The 19,865-nt window shown below is 36.2% G+C and overlaps 1 protein-coding gene across 2 annotated transcripts; it reads right to left on the minus strand.

Annotated features, from left to right (window-relative positions):
• Positions 1-10,008: 10,008 nt before the first annotated feature.
• On the minus strand, positions 10,009-18,093 carry LOC141904989 (BBSome complex member BBS7-like). Of its 2 annotated transcripts, none has more exons than XM_074793665.1 (19): positions 17,982-18,093; positions 17,549-17,597; positions 17,273-17,338; positions 17,055-17,117; positions 16,747-16,922; positions 16,211-16,397; positions 15,827-15,966; positions 15,582-15,631; positions 15,080-15,210; positions 14,575-14,659; positions 13,491-13,593; positions 12,883-13,075; positions 12,714-12,788; positions 12,199-12,401; positions 11,676-11,840; positions 11,398-11,507; positions 11,223-11,326; positions 10,759-10,882; positions 10,009-10,647 (listed from the first exon to the last, which is right to left on the minus strand). In XM_074793665.1, exons 2-19 carry the CDS (start codon positions 17,585-17,587, stop codon positions 10,514-10,516), a joined length of 2,148 nt encoding a protein of 715 aa, XP_074649766.1. In that variant the 5' UTR covers positions 17,588-17,597; positions 17,982-18,093; the 3' UTR covers positions 10,009-10,513. The 2 variants fall into 2 exon arrangements, 1 of the variants encoding a protein (XP_074649766.1); XR_012619234.1 differs by having other exon boundaries at positions 10,624-10,647; positions 10,759-10,927.
• Positions 18,094-19,865: the final 1,772 nt, after the last annotated feature.

Genomic DNA, 19,865 nt, shown 5'->3' on the forward strand with positions numbered 1-19,865 from the left:
TTTTACTGGCAAATATCGAAGATGGGATATAAAAATATGATTTTCAAGTATAGACCGGTTGTCACAAAAGTCGGCATTCTAATGACCGTGGTTGATTCATGCGCTAATTTCGTCATTTACAGCATAACGAATCCGAACTTCCGACACGCTGCCATGAAATTATTTCGTCCTCGCTTCGTGAAACAAATCTAATAGAGAATATAAAAAATGTTATATGTAAAGTATGTATGTTTTGACACAGACGAGCTGACACAGACGTCAAGGTGGTATGCTGCTATTATGTAACCATTAGTCCAATGAGCTTTCTTCACCAAATCGATTGTCACCAATATACAATATTCTCATGCAGTAACAGGTTTATTTTCCTCTCACTCACCAGGGGGCGTGGAATTGGAGGGGTGTGGCTAATTTAAAATGTGCAACTCGTAAAACTTGCAAATATTATGCAAAGCTATATCCCGTTCAAAAATATCGCCAGTTTTTGGGGTTGGGGCATGTGCACTTAATTCAGCACGCAAAATTCAAACCAAGGCATTAAGAAGAATTTACCTTTTGCAGATATCTATCTATTTATGGGAAATGTTAAATCCAAAATAGATTTTGAGGAGAACCTTCTCGTTAAGGATAAAATAATTTCATATATACACGTATTCTATTTTACCCGGATTCATGCAGAAGACCTATCGATTTTAGTAGTGTGTGGGAATGTTCCGGATGATTATATAGCACGCATCTGAAATGATTATAGATGACAATAGAACATACACACGAAAAACCTCCAAGCAAAGCTTAGGATTCTCTCTAAATTGTGTAGGGAGCTAATGATAACTGCCTAGAAAAATGATATATACGTACAATATATAAAACATGATATATAGATATAGGGAGATAATGATAGCCTTGGGAAAAACATGATATCTGGCATAGCTCTACGTTCGTAGCCATGGGTGGCCTCACAATTCGAGGATTCAAGGGTAAGCAATCTTTAAGTGCTTGATTATGCACACATTTGTACGTCAGGAGAAGCTTTTCCCAAGCGGGAAGCCAAATGAAAGCCAAACAAGAAAAGCAAATCTTTCGATCTTATATAGGATCTAGATATTTTAAAATCTTACCGGAACGATTAGATTTTAATAACGAGGAAAAGTAAAAATAATGTAATTTTGAGGTCTGGCCACGAGGGGGCGGTTTTAGACCAATTAATTTCAAATTTAGACTAATTTTATCAAAGCTGAATCCTCCGGTTTGACACACTTATCTAATCGTATATGTATATATTGTTTTTGATATTGATATTCAGGTGTTTTCCTGAATATAACCTACGAGGCTGTCTCTACATCGGCCTAAGACCTCCTTCGATGGAAAACAATGATAAGATATTGCAGTTTCCGCGAGGGAAACCCCTGGTCCAAAATGTTCAACTTTAAGCTAATTCTCTGCTAAGGAATGTTTTAGGGCACTTTATAGAATAGTCTATTTTGTCTAATACAGAAAATAATCAAATTTCTTATCATCACTTCTCACTATCACAAGACCTACGTAACTAGCCGGCCGCACTATGCATCGGCAAGTGAGAAATATCATTTCATTGAACAAAGATATGAAAATCAGTCCATCAACATCGCTTTTTCTATCGGTCACGCGGGTGTTTTGCCGAAATGACTAGTTGACAGCACGTGTTACAACTTTTCTTAAAATATTATCAAGATCTATGTATGAGTTCTGCAGATCATGCGGGCATTTTTCCTGAATCTCTTGTTGATTATCAAATATAGAATTACATTTATTAATGAGTCAACTTTACTGGAAACTTCTCCAGCGTATTTCAATAGTTCACGGTTAATAACATCATCCAACCAGTGGAAATCATAGTTTAGCAAAGTGAACATGTTCGGAAATTCGCACAGTAAATGCGCAGTGACAATTGAGATCGTCATCGCTAGAGCAGTCTTCACCATTTTTGTCGAATCATCAGTTTTGGAGTCGGCGAACATTTCTTGCCGTCTTGTATTTGAACGATTGACGCAATAACACAATACTGCATTGCCAAAAAACAAAAGAATAATAGGAGCTAGCGTTCCGACATATATTGAAACTGGTCTTCTATACTTGCCTGTTACCCAGCCCGGGAAATTTGCGTAAGCATAGAAATCATCTTTAAAATATTTGCATGCATTAAACTTTAACGGTCCTCGAATTTTCATAAAGAAGCACGGTAGTGTCAATAATGTATTTAACAATGCGATAATTAAAACCACATTAAACATGAATGATTTGGTAAAATGATGTTTTGATTTGAACGGAAAGTTTATTGTAATCAAGCGTTCATATGTAACTGAAACGGTCAGCCAATTACGGATAAAATAAAGTAGATATTTCATAGAAAGTGCGTAAGCATCCAACTGAGGCAACAAATACGCCTGATGTAGATACACATATAAACTACCATACTGAAAATACCTCATTAGAACACCAATAGTGTATTCCGGAATACTAACCGATAAAAACAACCCGTCAAAAACAGTAAGCGACGTCAATAAGAAATAAGTCGGATGAAATGGAAATTTCCTTAATACAATGAAGCAGAATATGTTTAAGAACACGCCAACTATTGCTATAGGAGCGCTGATAAATGCATGAATGTTCAATCGAGCCCACACTATCGGAAATGGTTCACAAGTCTTGTTGAAATCATACACGAGCAGTTTGTCTTGCATAAACCATGGATTTGACATATTATTTATCGTTAGTTGATGCCTTCATTTCATTTTCAGAACTCACCAGAACTCACAGTAGACGATGTGCTGTATAGGCTGTTTCATTTGCATCTATTAGGTAAAGTTATGATTCTATTGAAACTTGAAATCCTCAGCATTTGTGCCAATAAACATCATTCTTAATTGAAGAAGTCCCACAATTCAAATTTTATACTTCTTCAATTTATCTACACACGGATTAGAGTGTTTCATTCGACAACTAAACATCATTTTATTGTAATTTTCATGACAGCCAATGGTGTAACAGTAACATTGATGCTGGCAATAATGTAACGAAGACTCTATGCAAACAAAACCATGTGAGCCACTTAATTCTATTCACTGGCCGGTTTTGAATTGCTGAGAAACTTGTTATGGCATTAATGACCATTAAACGCACGCGCTAGATGATTCCTATCATCGATGACCTAAGGTTGCCATAAGCTATGCAAAATTTTGTATTTGTAAGATTAGTCGTTAAATGTGATCTTTGCTGTTTCTGGGCTATATCAGCTAACTCTTACGCGTCTTACACATGATACACGTGAAATATTAAACGCGTTACAGGCGTAGAAACGAAATGTTACAAATAAAATAAGCTTTCAATCCTAGATGGGATCTATAAACTTGCAAATTTTACCGATACTATCAGATTCAAATTACTAGGGAACATACACATTATGAAAGTCACAGTTGCTGTATTTTGAGGTTTGTACACGAGGAGCGGTTGAGACAAAATTCAAATATTGACTTATTATATGATAGCCGAGTCCTCCCGTTTGACACACTTATCCAATCGTATGTATATTTTTGTCACACGAAGTAAAATATGGCCCACATAGAGTCTGTCTCAACAGGCATACGACCTTCTTTAGAGTGGTGAATAAGATATGGGAGTTTCCAGGAGGGAAAAACATCAGGTGTCAAATGATCGATTTATAGTTAGTTCTCTGCTATAAAAAGCTTTATACAATAAGGACATTTTGTAAAATTGTTCATTTTGTCTAATACATGAAGTAATCTGAACTTTTTTAATTCTAATTCCCAATACCACAATACAATACTAGCTAGCCGCGCTTTGCATCGGTTATCAGCCCATCAACATCGCCTTTTTCTGCCGGTCACGTGGGTGTTATAAGAATATTATCAAGATCTATGTACGAGTTCTGCAAATCGTGCGGGCGTTTTGCCTGAATCTCTTGTTGATAATCAAATATAGAATTACATTTATTAATGAGTCCACTTTACTAGGAATTTCTCCAGCGTATTTCAATAGTTCACGATTAATAAGATGATCCAACCAATGGAAATCATAGTTTAAGAAAGTGAACATGCTTGGAAATTCGCACAGTAAATGCGCAGTGACAATTGAAATCGTCATCGCTAGAGCTGTTTTCATTATCTTTGTCGAATCATCAGTTTTGGATTTGGCGAACATTTCTTGCCGTATTGTGTTTGAACGATTGATGCAATAACACAATGTTGCGTTGCCAAAAAATAAAAGAATAATAGGAGCTAGCGTACCGACATAAATTGAAAGTGGTCTTCTATACTTGCCTGTAACCCAGCCATGGAAATGTGTGTAAGCGTAGAAATCATCTTTGAAATATTTGCATGCATTGAATTTTAATGGTCCTTTAATTTTTACGAAGAAGGACGGTAGTGTCACTAATGTATTCAACAATACAATACTTAAAACAATCTTCAACATCAACGCTTTCGTGAAACGGTTTCTCGATTTGAACGGAAATTTTATTGTAATTAAGCGTTCTAATGTGATAAAAACAGTCAGCCAATTTCGGATGAAATAAAATAGAGATTTCAAACAAGGCATGTAAGCATCCAACTGAGGCAACAAATACGCCTGATGTAGATACACATATAAACTACCATACTGAAGGTACCTTATTAAAACACCGCTGTGTTCTGGAATAGTAACCAACAAAAAGAGCCCGTCAAAAACAGTAAGCGACGTCAGTAAGAAATAAGTCGGATGAAATGGAAATTTCCTTAATACAATGAAGCAGAATATGTTTAAGAACACGCCAACCATTGATATAGGAACACAGATGAATGTATGAATGTTCAATCGAGACCAAACTATCGGAAATGGTTTACAAGTCTTGTTGAAATCATACACGAGCAGTCTGTCTTGCATAAACCATGGATTTGACATATTATTTCTCAGTACAAAGCTGCTTTCATTTCATCTGAGTACTGCAGTAACTGACGTTGCGCTGTATAGGCATTCGCATCTATTAGATACAGTTGTGATTCCATGAAAGCATGAATCCTCGGCATTTTGTCCATCAACATTAATCTCTTACAACGAATGAACGAATGTTCAGGATAACCAATGCTAAGTGAGAGACCTGAGGTTTCTGCTGACATAATGATTTAATCTAATCTCCCAATTTTACCCTGTTTATTTGCAAAGTATTAATTGTCCTTTGACTACAGAAACATATGAATATTCTCGCTATTTAGGTCGATCGACACTCATAATATGAATACATGTATATAGAATATGTTGCAAGGAGCCCATCACTACAAGTCTTATTCACTTGCTAAATACATACATTTACACCGAGAATATATCATCATTAAAGTACCATTCTGGATACTATGTCAACATATGTAGTAATCTTTCACTGAGAAAACGCATGATTCGCACTAACTAAGAATCCCGCGTGAGGATATGAATCACAGAGAAAAGCGTCACGGGAAAAAGATTTATCATTGAATCCATAAAAGCGCTGGGAATCTTGGAATGAACCATTCTGCATAACATGTCAAAACATGATGTTATGACATATTTCCCCAAAAAAGAAGGCGGTGGCATGTTCTTATAATTCAGGAAGTCAAACTATAATCCCCACTTCAGTTCATCATTCTCACAGACATCGATTCGAAGTTGCAGTCGTGATAAGTTATAAAACCCGTTGATCCATTCAAACGGTACTTGCCCAACACGTAATATTCGCCATTAATCCAGGGTGAGGATATCGACCATTGGGAAAAGCGATCTTTTCACAACCACGGGGAAAATATATCATTGAGTCCATGAATATGGGCAATGCTGTCTGAATACCAGTACTATAGATTAATCAACGACTAGTTTCCAATGAAATTGGCATCTAAAGGAAACGCATATTACAGGCCTATCCACGCAAGGAACGCAAAAACGAATTGAAATCAGAAGATATCGAACACTTATTTTGAAATTTATTCTAACAATATCACATACAATTTCTCTCAAGGACCACGTACTAATGATTCTACACTACTTTTACCTGAAATCTTTAGTGGTAGAGGACGTATTGGCCCTCTCTCATCCATGAAGTATAATAAAATAATATTGATAATGATAATAACTCTTTTTTTATACGGCTTAGATGGTAAAATATATAACGCTGTGCAGATTATACAAATTATGTACGTATTATGTGAGTTCTCCAGAATTTCTAACCGCAGCAGACATCAAGGCGGCAAGTTTTCTTTTGAATTATTATGTTATAGATCTATGTACGAGTTCTGCAGATCAGACGGGCGTTTTGCCTGAATCTCTTGTTGATGATCAAATATAGAATTACATTTATTAATGAGTCAACTTTACTGGAAACTTCTCCAGCGTATTTCAATAGTTCACGATTAAAAAGATGATCCAACAAGTGGAAATCGTAGTTTAAGAAAGTGAACATGCTTGGAAATTCGCACAGTAAATGCGCAGTGACAATTGAAATCGTCATCGCTAGAGCTGTCTTCACCATTTTTTTTGAATCATCAGTTTTGGAGTCGGCCAACATTTCTTGCCGTCTTGTGTTCGAACGACTGACGTAAAAACACAATGTTGCATTGCCAAAAAATAAGAGCATAATAGGAGCTAGCGTACCGACATAAATGGAAAGTGGTCGTTTATACCTGCCTGTTAGCCAGCCCGGGAATTGCACGTAAGCGTAAAAATCATCTTTGAAATATTTGCATGCATTGAATTTTAACGGTCCTTTAATATTTACGAAGAAGGACGGTAGCGTCAATAATGTATTTAGCAAAGCAATACTTAAAACCATCTTCAACATGAACGCTTTCGTAAAACGGTTTCTCGATTTGAACGGAAATTTTATTGTAATTAAGCGTTCTAATGTGATAGAAACAGTCAGCCAATTTCGGATGAAATAGAATAGAGATTTCGCAGAGGGCAGGTAAGCGTCCAACTGAGGCAACAAATACGCCTGATGTAGATACACATATAAACTACCATACTGAAAATACCTCATCAAAGCACCGATGGTGTATTCTGGAATAGTGACAAATAAAAACAACCCGTCAAAAACAGTAAGCGACGTCAATAAGAAATAAGTCGGATGAAATGGAAATTTCCTTAATACAATGAAGCAGAATATGTTTAAGAACACGCCAACTATTGCTATAGGAGCGCTGATAAATGCATGAATGTTCAATCGAGACCAAACTATCGGAAATGGTTTACAAGTCTTGTTGAAATCATACACGAGCAGTTTGTCTTGCATAAACCATGGATTTGACATATCTTTCCTCAGTACAAAATGCTTTCATTTCATACTGAGTACTGCAGTAACTGACGTTGCGCTGTACAAGCATTCGCATCTATTAGATAAAGTTTAACATTAATCTCTTACAACGAATGCACGAATGTCCAGGAGAGCCAATACTAAGTGAGATATCTAAGGTTTCTATCGACACCTTGCGTAATGATTTAATCTAATCTTCCAGTTATATTTTTCCCATGACTTGACTACAGAAACTTTATTTCTTATGAATATTCTAGCAATTAAGGTCGACACTCATAATGTGAATATATGCATATAGAATATGATGCGATAGGGCGTTCAGTTTACAAGTTTTATTCATTTGCTAAATTAAAATACATACATTTACACTGAGAATATTTATCTTATTCAGGTATCGTTCTGCATACTATGTCAAAATATGAAGTATGTTCTGACACATTTTCACTGAAAACACGCAATCTTCGCTCAAACTAATAATCTTGGATGATGGTATGAATCACAGACAAAAAAGCGATATTTTCCGCCAAAGGAAAAATATTCATACTATTAAGGGGAAACTGTCGTTTTTCATAACCAGTTAACACGAAATCTATTGGTTTTCGACGGTAAAGATAACAATTTTACTTGTATCCATGGGTCTAATTTCACCCAAATCTAAATCCCCAAAATCACCGAGAATGGCTGAAAAAGGTGGTAGATGCGTGTACATATGCCTGTGTTCTTTGACGTATTAAAACATCCGACTTTAAATTTGGCCAAATTTATCGCGGTAGTTCTCTTCCTTTTCTCCAATCCACGAACGAATCAAGCTTGATATTGATATTCCAGAACTGCTCCCGAAACCTAACAATCTAGATCATACGGGTTGCGCCTTTTCAAATACTATCTAGATAGATCTTGGTAGAGATTCTACAGATCAGACGGGCGTTTTGCCTAAATCTCTTGTTAACGATCAAATATAGAATTACGTTAATTAATGAGTCCACTTTACTGAAAACTTCTGCAGTGTATGCTAAATGATTGCGATCTAAAAGAACATCTAACCAACCGAAATCATAGTTTAATAAAGAGAACATGTTTGGAAATTCGCACAGTAAATGCGCAGTTACAATTGAGATCGTCATCGCTAGAGCTGTTTTCACCATTTTTGTCGAATCATCAGTTTTGGAGCCGGCGAACATTTCTTGCCGTCTTGTGCTCGAACGACTGACCCTGTGACACAATGCTGCATTTCCAAAGAACAAAAGAATAATAGGAGCTAGCGTACCGAAATAGATCGAAACATGTCTTCTATATTTTCCTGTGATCCAGCCCCGAAAATTTGCGTAAACATAGAAATCATCTTTAAAATATTTGCAGGCATTGAATTTTAACGGCCCTCGAATTTTCATAACGAAGCACGGTAGTGTCAATAATGTATTTAACAAAACAATACTTAAAACCACATTAAACATGAATGATTTGGTAAAACGATTTTTCGTTTGGAACGGAAAGTTTATTGTAATTAAGCGTTCGAATGTGACAGAAACAGTCAACCAATTACGAATAAAGTAAAACAAATATTTCGTAGAAGGCAGGTAAGCATCCAACTGAGGCAACAAATACGCCTGATGTAGATACACGTATAACCTGCCATACTGAAAATACCTCATTAGAACACCGATACTGTATTCCGGAATACTAACCAACAAAAACAACCCGTCAAAAACGGTAAGCGACGTCAATAAGAAATAAGTCGGATGAAATGGAAATTTTCTTAATACAATGAAGCAGAATATGTTTAAGAACACGCCAACTATTGCTATAGGAGCGCTGATAAATGCATGAATGTTCAATCGAGACCAAACTATCGGAAATGGTTTACAAGTCTTGTTGAAATCGTACACGAGCAGTTTGTCTTGCATAAACCATGGATTCGACATATCATTTATCGTTAGAAAGATTCCGAGTACAAACAGTGCGTGAAGTTGTGCAACACCTTGCTGAATAATTTGATTTGCATTAAAACAAATTCCGTTGAAAGCTAGAATGCTCGGTATGTGTGTCGATGAATTGTCTTCTCTTCAGTTTTTCACGGTAGCCAGTAGCCGGCAGTATTATACCGACACTGAATTTGAAGTAACTTCCCAATTTCATTTGCAAAGTATTCAATGTCATTAACTCTATTCATCTCATGAATATTCTTGACGCTCGTAATATAGATTCGTAAAGAGTATGTCGCAAGACGAAAACTTTGAATCTAATCTCAAAAGTTCTATATCTAAATACATGTATATATGATACATTGAGCACGTTTCATTTAGACACAACTGTATAAACTTTGTTTAAATGTGAATGTGCCTGTGGCTAGTCGAGTACCTAGCCGTCGTTCCACTAACAACCGGTTGTAGGGAACCGGTAACAACGACTGGTATTCAGACTAGCCTGTGGCGTGATGTAAGAGTGTTTGAAAGTTGGATATCATGAGATGCTATATATGGATCATGATGGCTGTTTCTGCAACAAACTTCCCCGTGTCAAATGGATCCAATAAACTATGAATATTACGGCTGGTCTTTTGTTATCAAGTCAGCGGGCGGGGGACACGGACATGATTTCCGAGTTACATAGGTTTTCGTAGTTCGTAGTACGAACCCACTACCTCTTGGTTGTGAGTGAAATACCCTTCACGAGCCACTAAGAAAAAATTTGAAGACATCTAGTATATCAATTTTTATATTTATTTTAACAATATCACATTGATATGATTCCGTGGTCATGATACATGTTAAATCATGGACGTGTAGTCAATACAGTTTACGATATAAATATCAAAACATCAATCGCGTGGAATACAAGACAAAATCACACAGACAACAAACAAACGCGTGTATTTTCGATGGACATTGGCTTGGTGAAAACGATATTGTGATGTCTTACAGTAAAAAAATAGGACGGATATAAACACAGTAACTTCACTCAGTACAGGGGCGGATCCGGTGCCTAATCGTGACTACCTTTCAACATTGTACTGTACTGTAATGCTCAGTGGGCCTTAATCGCCGTTTTGTTTTTTTTAACCGCCGTTTTTAAGGAGGGTACTGCATAATTTTTCATTGTTCGCGTGAGGAATGTGAGGCACCCTAAATCCGCATCTGACAGTCAGTCAGTAAAGTAGCAGCGCATTTTACGAGGCACATTCGTAATTCACAACTAGGGTAAGTAAATCTATTGTGAATTAAAAAATTCTATTAATGTATCCACATTGTAGTTGTCGAGCACTTCCAATAAAATCGGAACTTTCGTCTTCACGTTTTGTCCTTTGAACTTGAATTTGTCGATGAACAAATCGGTGATCATACCTGTTTATAATCGGATGTCAAGGAATACAAAAACGATTGCAACAAGTGTCAAAAGAAAAATTTAACAAAAAAGTTCATTCTCTGAATTCGATGGTTGGTGATAAAGGATACCGTAAAGACGTTCCAGATGACAAGGTTGTCTCTTGTATTCTTCTTGAAGATGATCGGCGTTCTCCAAGATCTGACGATATTCAGGAGCTAAACTTCCGATATCGTTTTCATGCACCTGTACTTCCTATAGAGCATAAATGGACCACGAAAAACTATTCTTTTGTTTTTTCTTATCGTGTTGTAATTCGAGGGAAAATAAAGTTATCATTAGGGGTCATTCATTTATTACGTACGCATTAGGGGAGGGGGAGGGGTCAATGCAATTGCCTACTGTAATGCTTAATGTATATGAAAAATGCTCGATTTTGCGTACAGAGTGGAGGGGGGTTGAAAAATTCAAATTTTATGTTTACGTAATAAATGAATGATCGTATATTAAATATTACTATTCATTCAAACATACAGTACATTTATAGAAGCAACAGCAGTGAACATGCAACTTTCCTTTCTTTCATTTAGCCTACCTTAAGTGCATCAATAAGCTGAACTTTCTTCGCCAGGAGCAGCTGATATTCAAGTCGGGGATGTAACAATCTTATAGTATGCGCAATAGAATCCTCGTTGATATCTAAGCGAACGAAAATGGAATTTCAAATGATTGTTTATCTAATAGATACGCCGTCTGCTGTAATACCCTACCGTATGTTATATCTAGACGTATCTTTTTCTTCGTCGCTTCTTTTGAGAGCACGTCTTTTAGGATGGAAATAGTAGAAATATTATCCGATTTGAATATAGCTTCTCCTTTTCTGTAAAAGAAAATACACGTAAAATCTACCTTGTTTTCTGATTGCTTCGTATGGTGTCGAGGAGTACCGGAGCAATCTAATCAATATCACCATGTTTTGAAGAATGTAAGTGAACAGTTGAAGTGCAATATGCATTTTGAATGATATGCAAATGTTTAACAGACTCACTGATAAATACACTGAAGTTGAGTATTCAGAAACGTCGAGACGAATGTAAACGTAACAATATCTTCAGCCGGCGTTCTTTCCGGTAAATCCGGTAAACAAAACGACACCCACGAGTGCATTTCAGCTAAACTGAACTGACCAGTTAGTTTTAGAGCGTTGTGTGGCCTATAAATAGAAACATGGTGTACAATAAAATTATCAAACAGCGGCCAAGTCGCAGTCACGACCTAACTCCAAAAGTGGTTATAAATCATAAGAATATTCTTCCGTTGCTAGATTGGCTATTGAAGCAAAAAGATCTAGAGTGGTCCTAATCATGGCTGTGTTACTGCCCAGGGGCCAGTTGCCAGTTGCACAGTCATGACTTAAGTCCAAAAGTGGTCTTAAATCTTAAGACTGGTCTTAAGTTGTAAGACTAGCTATAGAACTGAGTTGTTCTTAAACTGGTCTTAAGTCTTAGCCATGACTATGCAACTGGCCCCAGGGCATCTATCTAAAGTATGTGTGTGATGATCTTCATTACCTGTCCTCTTCAAATAAATGCGATCGTTCGTGTAATGATAGAGGTTTAATGAGATATTGTTTCACTTGACAGATTTTTGGCTGCAGTCGCGGAGTAACATAAGCCTGTAACGTTCCGTATTGCCCTTCGATCGATCGTATTTTCAATTCTAAACGAGTCGTGTTCGCTTGACACCGGTAAGTGGCCAAAAGGAAATTGCCTTGCTGAAAAAATAATGACACTCAAGAAATTAATAAGGTATTCAGGAGCAATTGCCGGCAATGCAGATACATGTAGTAACTTTGTAAGAATCTTGATAGTAGAATAACCACACTCAAACCAATATACAAATTCTAAAGACTCATTTATAAAAAATTAAAATCAAAATCAAAATGACATTTCAGACTCCAGACAATTATCTCTTTTCAAGGATCTAGTAATTTTTCAATGCTCAACAATAAAATGGTCACATAAAACAGCAAATCAGCATAAACATAAGATATCATCTTTCTCATAATGGAACCAAACCTACTTACATCTGGATCACAACTACTATAACTAACTACAGCTGAATTCTTATCAACATCCAACAGGTCAATAGGAACATCGCTCTATAAGAGATCAATGAAAACTGTTCACTGACGAATTTGGTTGTTCAATTTACTGAATCATTGACTATGAATTGTTACTAATGTACTACTATACCTGAAGTAGAACATTATCGATAGCCATCTGAACCTCTAGACTAAGCGTATAACTGGCATCTTCTCGATTGAGTACAAATTTATCGTTGATGCTAAAATGCGGCACGGCTGAAATGGCATTTTTATTCTGAGCCGTGTGCTGATATTTCTCTCGCTCTTTCACTACGCGACCCTGCAGTTCTTCTAATTCTTGTCTGTCGAGAATAAACCCCGAGGGTAGAGAAACTGTTTAATCCGAATTTGAAAGAAGTAGAACCCATTTCGAACCGAACCAGTTAAATATCCGTTTTCAAACTGGAGTAACTCCAATATACAAATGTAATTAAATGAATTTGTTAAATGAATCTACAAAAATCTTCAAATGAATCTTCAAATTTCAAAAGCATACAATTTCTTGAATTACCGAAACAACAAATTAATCAATAAGACTGATCAAAACATGTTTAACAGCTACAGACATCAGGTACACAAATACAAATGCAACAAGATCACTCCTTTACACACATAACAACATTACATCTAATCTAGGAAGAGATGAATATTTCCAAAATTATTGGAGTATTTTTTCCGAGTATCGAATATTTTGGAAATCTATGAACCAATTCTTACTTGATGTTGATCATTTTGGCTTGAGTTTCCGCATCAATAATGACCTCGGAACCAGAGCCCATCTCCTTTTCCAGGTGCTCAGTCGTCAGACCCATTATCCAACCTTCAACAACAGACGATGGTACAAAGTGAACAGTGTGATGGATGACTACGTATGATACTTATAGATACTTACTGTCCTATTAGCTGGAATTCAGTTTTACATGCATGGATCACAACAAAGAAACAATGACCCAGTTCCACATTAGCAGTTAGATCGACACTCTAAGACAAAATTGATTCATTTCGAAGACTATTAATCCCGCTAATCTGAATTTCTTGGGAGCAATGAAATGAATCCAGACTGCGCAGATATCCGGATTGATATCCTACAAATAGACTAAATATCAAGTCCTGATCGGATCAAACTCGAATTAAATTATCTGCAATAATCAAGCTTTACTCTCTTTAAAATGAATCAACATGCAGAATTATGGAACTGGGTCTAATATACTAGTAAACCAGTTGAAAATGATGTATGTTTTTCCATATCAAATAAGTTCTTACAATCAAAAACTTTTTCATGTTCAACTCTTGTGTTCAGTGTACACTAAGATAAAGACAATACAGTGACTCGTTGAACTACACTCAGCGTTCACTGTACCTCATATTCAATATTTTGGCTTTTGCTTCATTGCTGATGACGGGGAATTGACCGACATAGTTCATACGCTGGCTCCTAACATCGGTAGTAAGACCGTACAACCAGCCTATATTGGCGTTTCCAAAAATAAATGACAGATGGAGGAGGGAAAAATAGAATCATAACTTAACATCGAAAAGAAATTAAGGCAAAGTTAAATCATGATCACTCAAGTACGAGAACCGGTTCCACAGTTGTGAGATTTAACTGAAAACTATCAATTCACAATTATTTCATATTCTAGCGTGGACTTCTAACTCACAAGTGCAGAACTGAGACCCAGATGTAGAACTCGGATGTAGAACTGAAATAGTGCTGGAAGTTTATCAAGAAACAAAAGAAATAGTAGATGATAATGCCTTAGGTTTTTAAAGACTTCATGTGGTATGATTCCTCACTTACCGGCATATGTGGAACAGATTATTTCATCGTAGCCAGCCGAGGCAACAATTCCTCCTTGAACCGAGGTGACGCTTTCGCTGCAAACCTACAATACAATAACAATAATGTGACATGAAAAGTAATCGATGAAAAGTAAGCACATTTTCCCTCGTATTACCCGATATTTTGAGTGGAATATCCGATAAATCAGAGTTGATGGATAATCCTCCTACAATCGATGATGTTTCAACGTTCAATTATCCGTCCGACTGGTTAAAGATTCATCTCAATCCCATCTTCCGAGACGAATCAAGTCGGACGAATTTTCACAATCCAAAAAGGTCTGACTTGAGCGAAGTCTACTGTATACAGAATCATACAGTGTAGCCACCGAGGGTTAAGTCTATCATACAACATCCAGCTGGGAGAGAGATTAACCCTGCCCGTGCTGCCTGAAGTTCGGTGCCATATTGTTCTATATCGTGATACCAGTTATACGCAGTGAAAATAAAGGTTTTAAACTTACGTGACTGTAACGTAAAACGGGATCATCTCCTTCATCGTATCCGTAAACCTCGACTAAACCGTCGTCTCTTCCGACTATCAGATCCTTGACACCATCAGCCGTTATATCAAAGTTATCAAGACACAGAACACCTTAAACAGATATAGTCTTTCATATATATATATAACTCTCATTTTCATAGTTGAGCATGTACAGTGAGGCCATTTTCCCCATTTAAAATTTCCCTGCGTAAACCATATCATAGGCCCAAAACACGAAAATCAGCAGGTGAATGGAGAAATATCTTGGTTTAAAATTCTAGAATTAATTCATTTTTCATGCATCATGTATTGATATAAGAAATGCGTGGTAAATCCAAATTCTCTGAGTTTTCCAGGATTTTCACAAAATTTGTCAAATTCTATGATATTTGCGGATTCCCTAAGTTTTCCAGAGGGCAGCGACCTCCCAGGGCATCGATAACGGCCATAGTTTCTTTAAAAAACTACATTTTCATACATACCTCCATTGCGTTTCTCATTTGGTAATTCCCATCGATGTTCCGGTGTCTCCCTAACAAAAGTGAAATTAATGAACTACGATAAAACGAAAAATTGTAGAACTGCGCAAGAATTTAATACCAGTCAGATGAGGTATATCCAGGCTCCATTTCAAATAGTTCATTATCATATCATCGCAGCGTTTATTTGAAGATCGTTCATTTCATGCATAATTTGGACTAGAATTGATGGATTAATGAATCGATACCTGTTGATTGAAACAAGTCCAATTTTTCCGTCTGAAGTTCCGTAGAGTACATCTGTACCATCATCGCCTCCGTCATTACCGTATAAACACAATGTCTGAGGGGGGCCGGCTACCTCGACTTCATACAACAATTCAGATTCCTAATCAGGAAAAATATGTGAATGTTGATCACTTGAAGTTTGTATATTTTTGCAACTTTTTGCAATCTCATAATTACACATGATAAAAGTATCAAATTGAAAAAATTTGAACATTGGTAAATGCTAGTTTTTACAATTTGACTGTAGTTTAGTTCGATCTCAAAGGATATACAAACAATGATTCTTCTGAAAGGATATATTGCCGATTATTTCGATTGAGGTCCTTTCTGAAAGAGGTACATACGTCCAGAATCCTCAGCAAGCGATCTTGACAGGCAATCACCGGAGTGAGATGTGAAATTTTTTCCAGCGGCAAACATATGACATCGTTGATTTTATCACCGGACAAGAAATGATTTTTATCCTTCAGATCTTGGTAATGATTGCACGTGTATGTACCCGTAAACAGTAGGTCTACGCCTTGAACATGCCTGCAAGCAAAATCCAACATTTCACGCTAAAATATCTAACTCGAATTTTTGCTTCAGTCGATATTGGTTAACAATAATCTGTAAATTTAGTTACTTCAATCATGTTGCAAAGAGGACAACAACTTAAGCGCTTAGAGCTCAGGACCCAGTTCCAGAGTCATGAGTTAACTCTGAGTTTAAGTTCATTTTCAATGAGTTAACTCATTTAGAGTTTAATCTTAACTCAGAACTGTGGAACTGGGTCCAAGTGTTTTCATGAAACTGGACTCTTCAGTCAAATCCTGCATTTCAAGCCAATTTAAGACCTTCTTGCAACAAACGCAATCTCGAATTACAAGTAGGCACTCACATGGACTGGATACTCTCGGCGAGGTTCGTCGGCAGTTCGAGAAATTGTTTCCCTTTCCGCGTGAAACCTTTAATATCGGCGCCAGACGCGACGAACAACTTCTCTTTAACCTGACCGACCGGTCCACCTAATTCCAAACAGTTGATCTTGTGCGACGGTAACGTTTTGAATAGATGCTAAAATACAAAATGAAAGACAACACCGCGAAGTCGATATCATCTCAGCTTTTTTTCTTTTGGCAAATGAAAGAACGAGAACATTTCGTTAAATGACCACAGCGATATAAACAGTAAAAAATGTATTCTTACGATTGGTTCACGTTTTTTCATGCCGAATACTTGTAACACACCATTATTATCGGCAACAGCAATCTGCAAGAAAATAATTTAAGTGCCTCAAACAGTAAATAGCGACCGAATCTTTGGTGGAAAGCTTTCATAAATGGGAAAATGAACCACTATTCAAACATGATGATATGAAGACAAGATGATATGAAATAGGTGTAGATAAAATATAGCTGACTGACCTTTTGAGGGTCTTTTCCCACTTTATTCGGCAGAATTTTCATAGTCCGGGGAGATGTCACGCCGACCTTGAAAAAAACAAGAACATGAGGCCCAGGATGAATGAAAATATTCTATAGTTAGTCTGGTATCTAGCTTTGTTCCAAAACAACCGGTACCATCGTTCTGGTATTAAGACAAATTGCAAATAAGCACATTCAGTTGATGATATTCAAGGAAGGTATCAACTCTTTTATATGAAGTGAAGAAAATTCAACGGATAGATCAGTTATATTTACCTGAAGATAATCTACACGGGATAAATTTAACTCCATCATCTTGAATAATCTGAAATGTAATATTTCATTCTCAGTAACTCTTTTAAAATTTCAATAAATGTGCCTCCTCTACTACTTCTGTTTCCAGACACTGTATTAACTGTGTAGTGCGGTGGTATCGTGTATATGACGTTGCCTCGTCAATTAGGTTTTTGTGTTTCAAAATGTCTAACAAGTTCTTCTTCCGAATACTATCCGTCTTTCACAAGTTCAGTTTTTAGACAATAAAATTAGAATTGCCACTTTGTCTTCGTTCGTTGATTTTTTAGGCAGAATGACATTTTTATCAGCTGTTTATCCCTTTTCTCTTTCTTTTTTGCTTGTAAAACAACAATATCCAATTTTCCACAAGTTCCTAACAAAAGAATTTAAAACCTTAAAAATTAAGTGATACCTTAATGTTTATTCCACACGTAGAACTATTAGAATCTGAGTAAAAGTCGATTTATTTTGTGAAAATCTGGAGATTTGTGCTTGTTTACATTCTTCGGGAATCCCCGGAATCCCGTAACACTAAATCACACAACATGGAATTACAATGGCTAAATCGTGGACATTGGACTCGGGACGTTGAGTCTCGCCGGCTCGATTCACTGAGTCGCGCCGGTCCGGAAAACTGAGAGGTGGCTGCGATTCAGGACAGGCTTAGCCCTACCTTTTCCATGTGGGCCCATATTAATTATCAATCATTTATTTTAGAAATAAATTACAATAACTTGTATGTTGTAAAATAAGACTGAGGAGTTTCAGAGGCATGACTTACTTACTAACGAAAAAAGACAATGTTAGAATAAAATGAGTAGCTGGTTAATAAAGAACCAAGTTGAAAATATAACTGCGATAAATACAGGTATTTGGAAATACAACACACACAATATGCTACATGAATATGGCAGCTTGAACTGGATTCCCTAAAGAGGATTATAAATTAATTAGTAAATAATGGCGTTTCATCCTCGATTTGAATATATTCAAACTTTTACTTTATTCTATTGTCTGACTAATTTAATTCCAAAGTTTAGGAACCTCTCCTCTTCAAGCTCACGTGTAGCCTGTTCATCAAAATTTATATAATCTAAACTATTTATATATCTATGTACTAGACGTACGAGTAAGAATCCAAGAATTCTTACTTTCTTACTTTCTTGGAAGAATTCTTACTCTCTTACTCGTACGTCTAATACATAGATATCTAAATAGTTTAGATTATATAATATTTCTAAATTTTATTTTGTATGTATATATTTATTCATCTGATAGATTTATTATATATTACTGTTTCAATAATGATAAATATCATAGATTTATTATATATTACTGTTTCACTCTTTCTAGCTATCTCAAATGCGCCCTACGTGCTCAATCAGTACTTCATTTCTAGATAATAGATAGATATTGACAGCAGTGGTTTTGAAATTCCTTTTTTAACTAACGGTTTTACGAGTTATGTTTTATTTCATATTGAAAACGATACACGGTCGAATACATGTGCTATCTGGACGCTGCTGAATCATGGACTTTTTCTTCAAAAAATAATATATGGAGCAGTTACTACATATTATTATTACCCGTTTTCGGGATTTCAGATACAGCGCGCATCAGCTAACGCTCATTACCCGGGTTATTATAGAGCACACAGCCAAACATAACAGCATACACAAATAGATGATCATCCCGATGGTTTGAATACACTCTATCACCGTTCACCTCTCTGTGGCTGCCGGTTTGATTAGGCACGTTTGAAATAATGCGTTGAAACAAGCTGGTATTTACATTAATCACATAATATATTTTAATGCTTTAGAAATATATACATTTATATATACATATATAGCTGACCTATATATCACATTTTAAACTTTTTGAACCCGTTTCATCATCCTGCGATTTATGAATACATTTATTAGATGTAAATCCAGTATGGCATATTCCGTGTAATTTGTCATTATTCGTGCAAGTATTAAGACATTAAGCCATTATTGTGTGAACATTAACTTAACCATATATGATTTGTATTACTTATGATATTCAGGAATTATAATCAGATTTGTAAAATGATATTCGTAGACTTCGATTCACATACAGAAACAAGAAAATTAACTTTAATAAATTATTTGACGCCTGCGAAAAAATGTAGAATTTCTGGGATAAGCTAATGTGGAATTGCAAATTTGAAATCGAAGTTTTAAGAAATTTGGGGAATTACGAGATTTGGCGATTGGGTAGATGATACAGTCTTCGACTGGTCTAATTTAGAAAAAAAATTGTCAACTTGTCA

This window comes from Tubulanus polymorphus, chromosome 5 (genome assembly GCF_964204645.1).
Source record: "Tubulanus polymorphus chromosome 5, tnTubPoly1.2, whole genome shotgun sequence".
NCBI classification, from domain to species: Eukaryota; Metazoa; Nemertea; class Palaeonemertea; order Tubulaniformes; family Tubulanidae; genus Tubulanus; species Tubulanus polymorphus.

Coding starts and splice junctions, on each gene's coding strand:
- LOC141904989 (XM_074793665.1), bottom strand. CDS start 17,587: ATGATGGAGTTAAATTTATCCCGTGTAGATTATCTTCAG. Junction 15,632..15,826: donor GGACTTGTTTCAATCAACAG/GTATCGATTCAT, acceptor CACTTTTGTTAG/GGAGACACCGGAACATCGAT. Junction 11,841..12,198: donor CATTTATTTGAAGAGGACAG/GTAATGAAGATC, acceptor TTCTATTTATAG/GCCACACAACGCTCTAAAAC.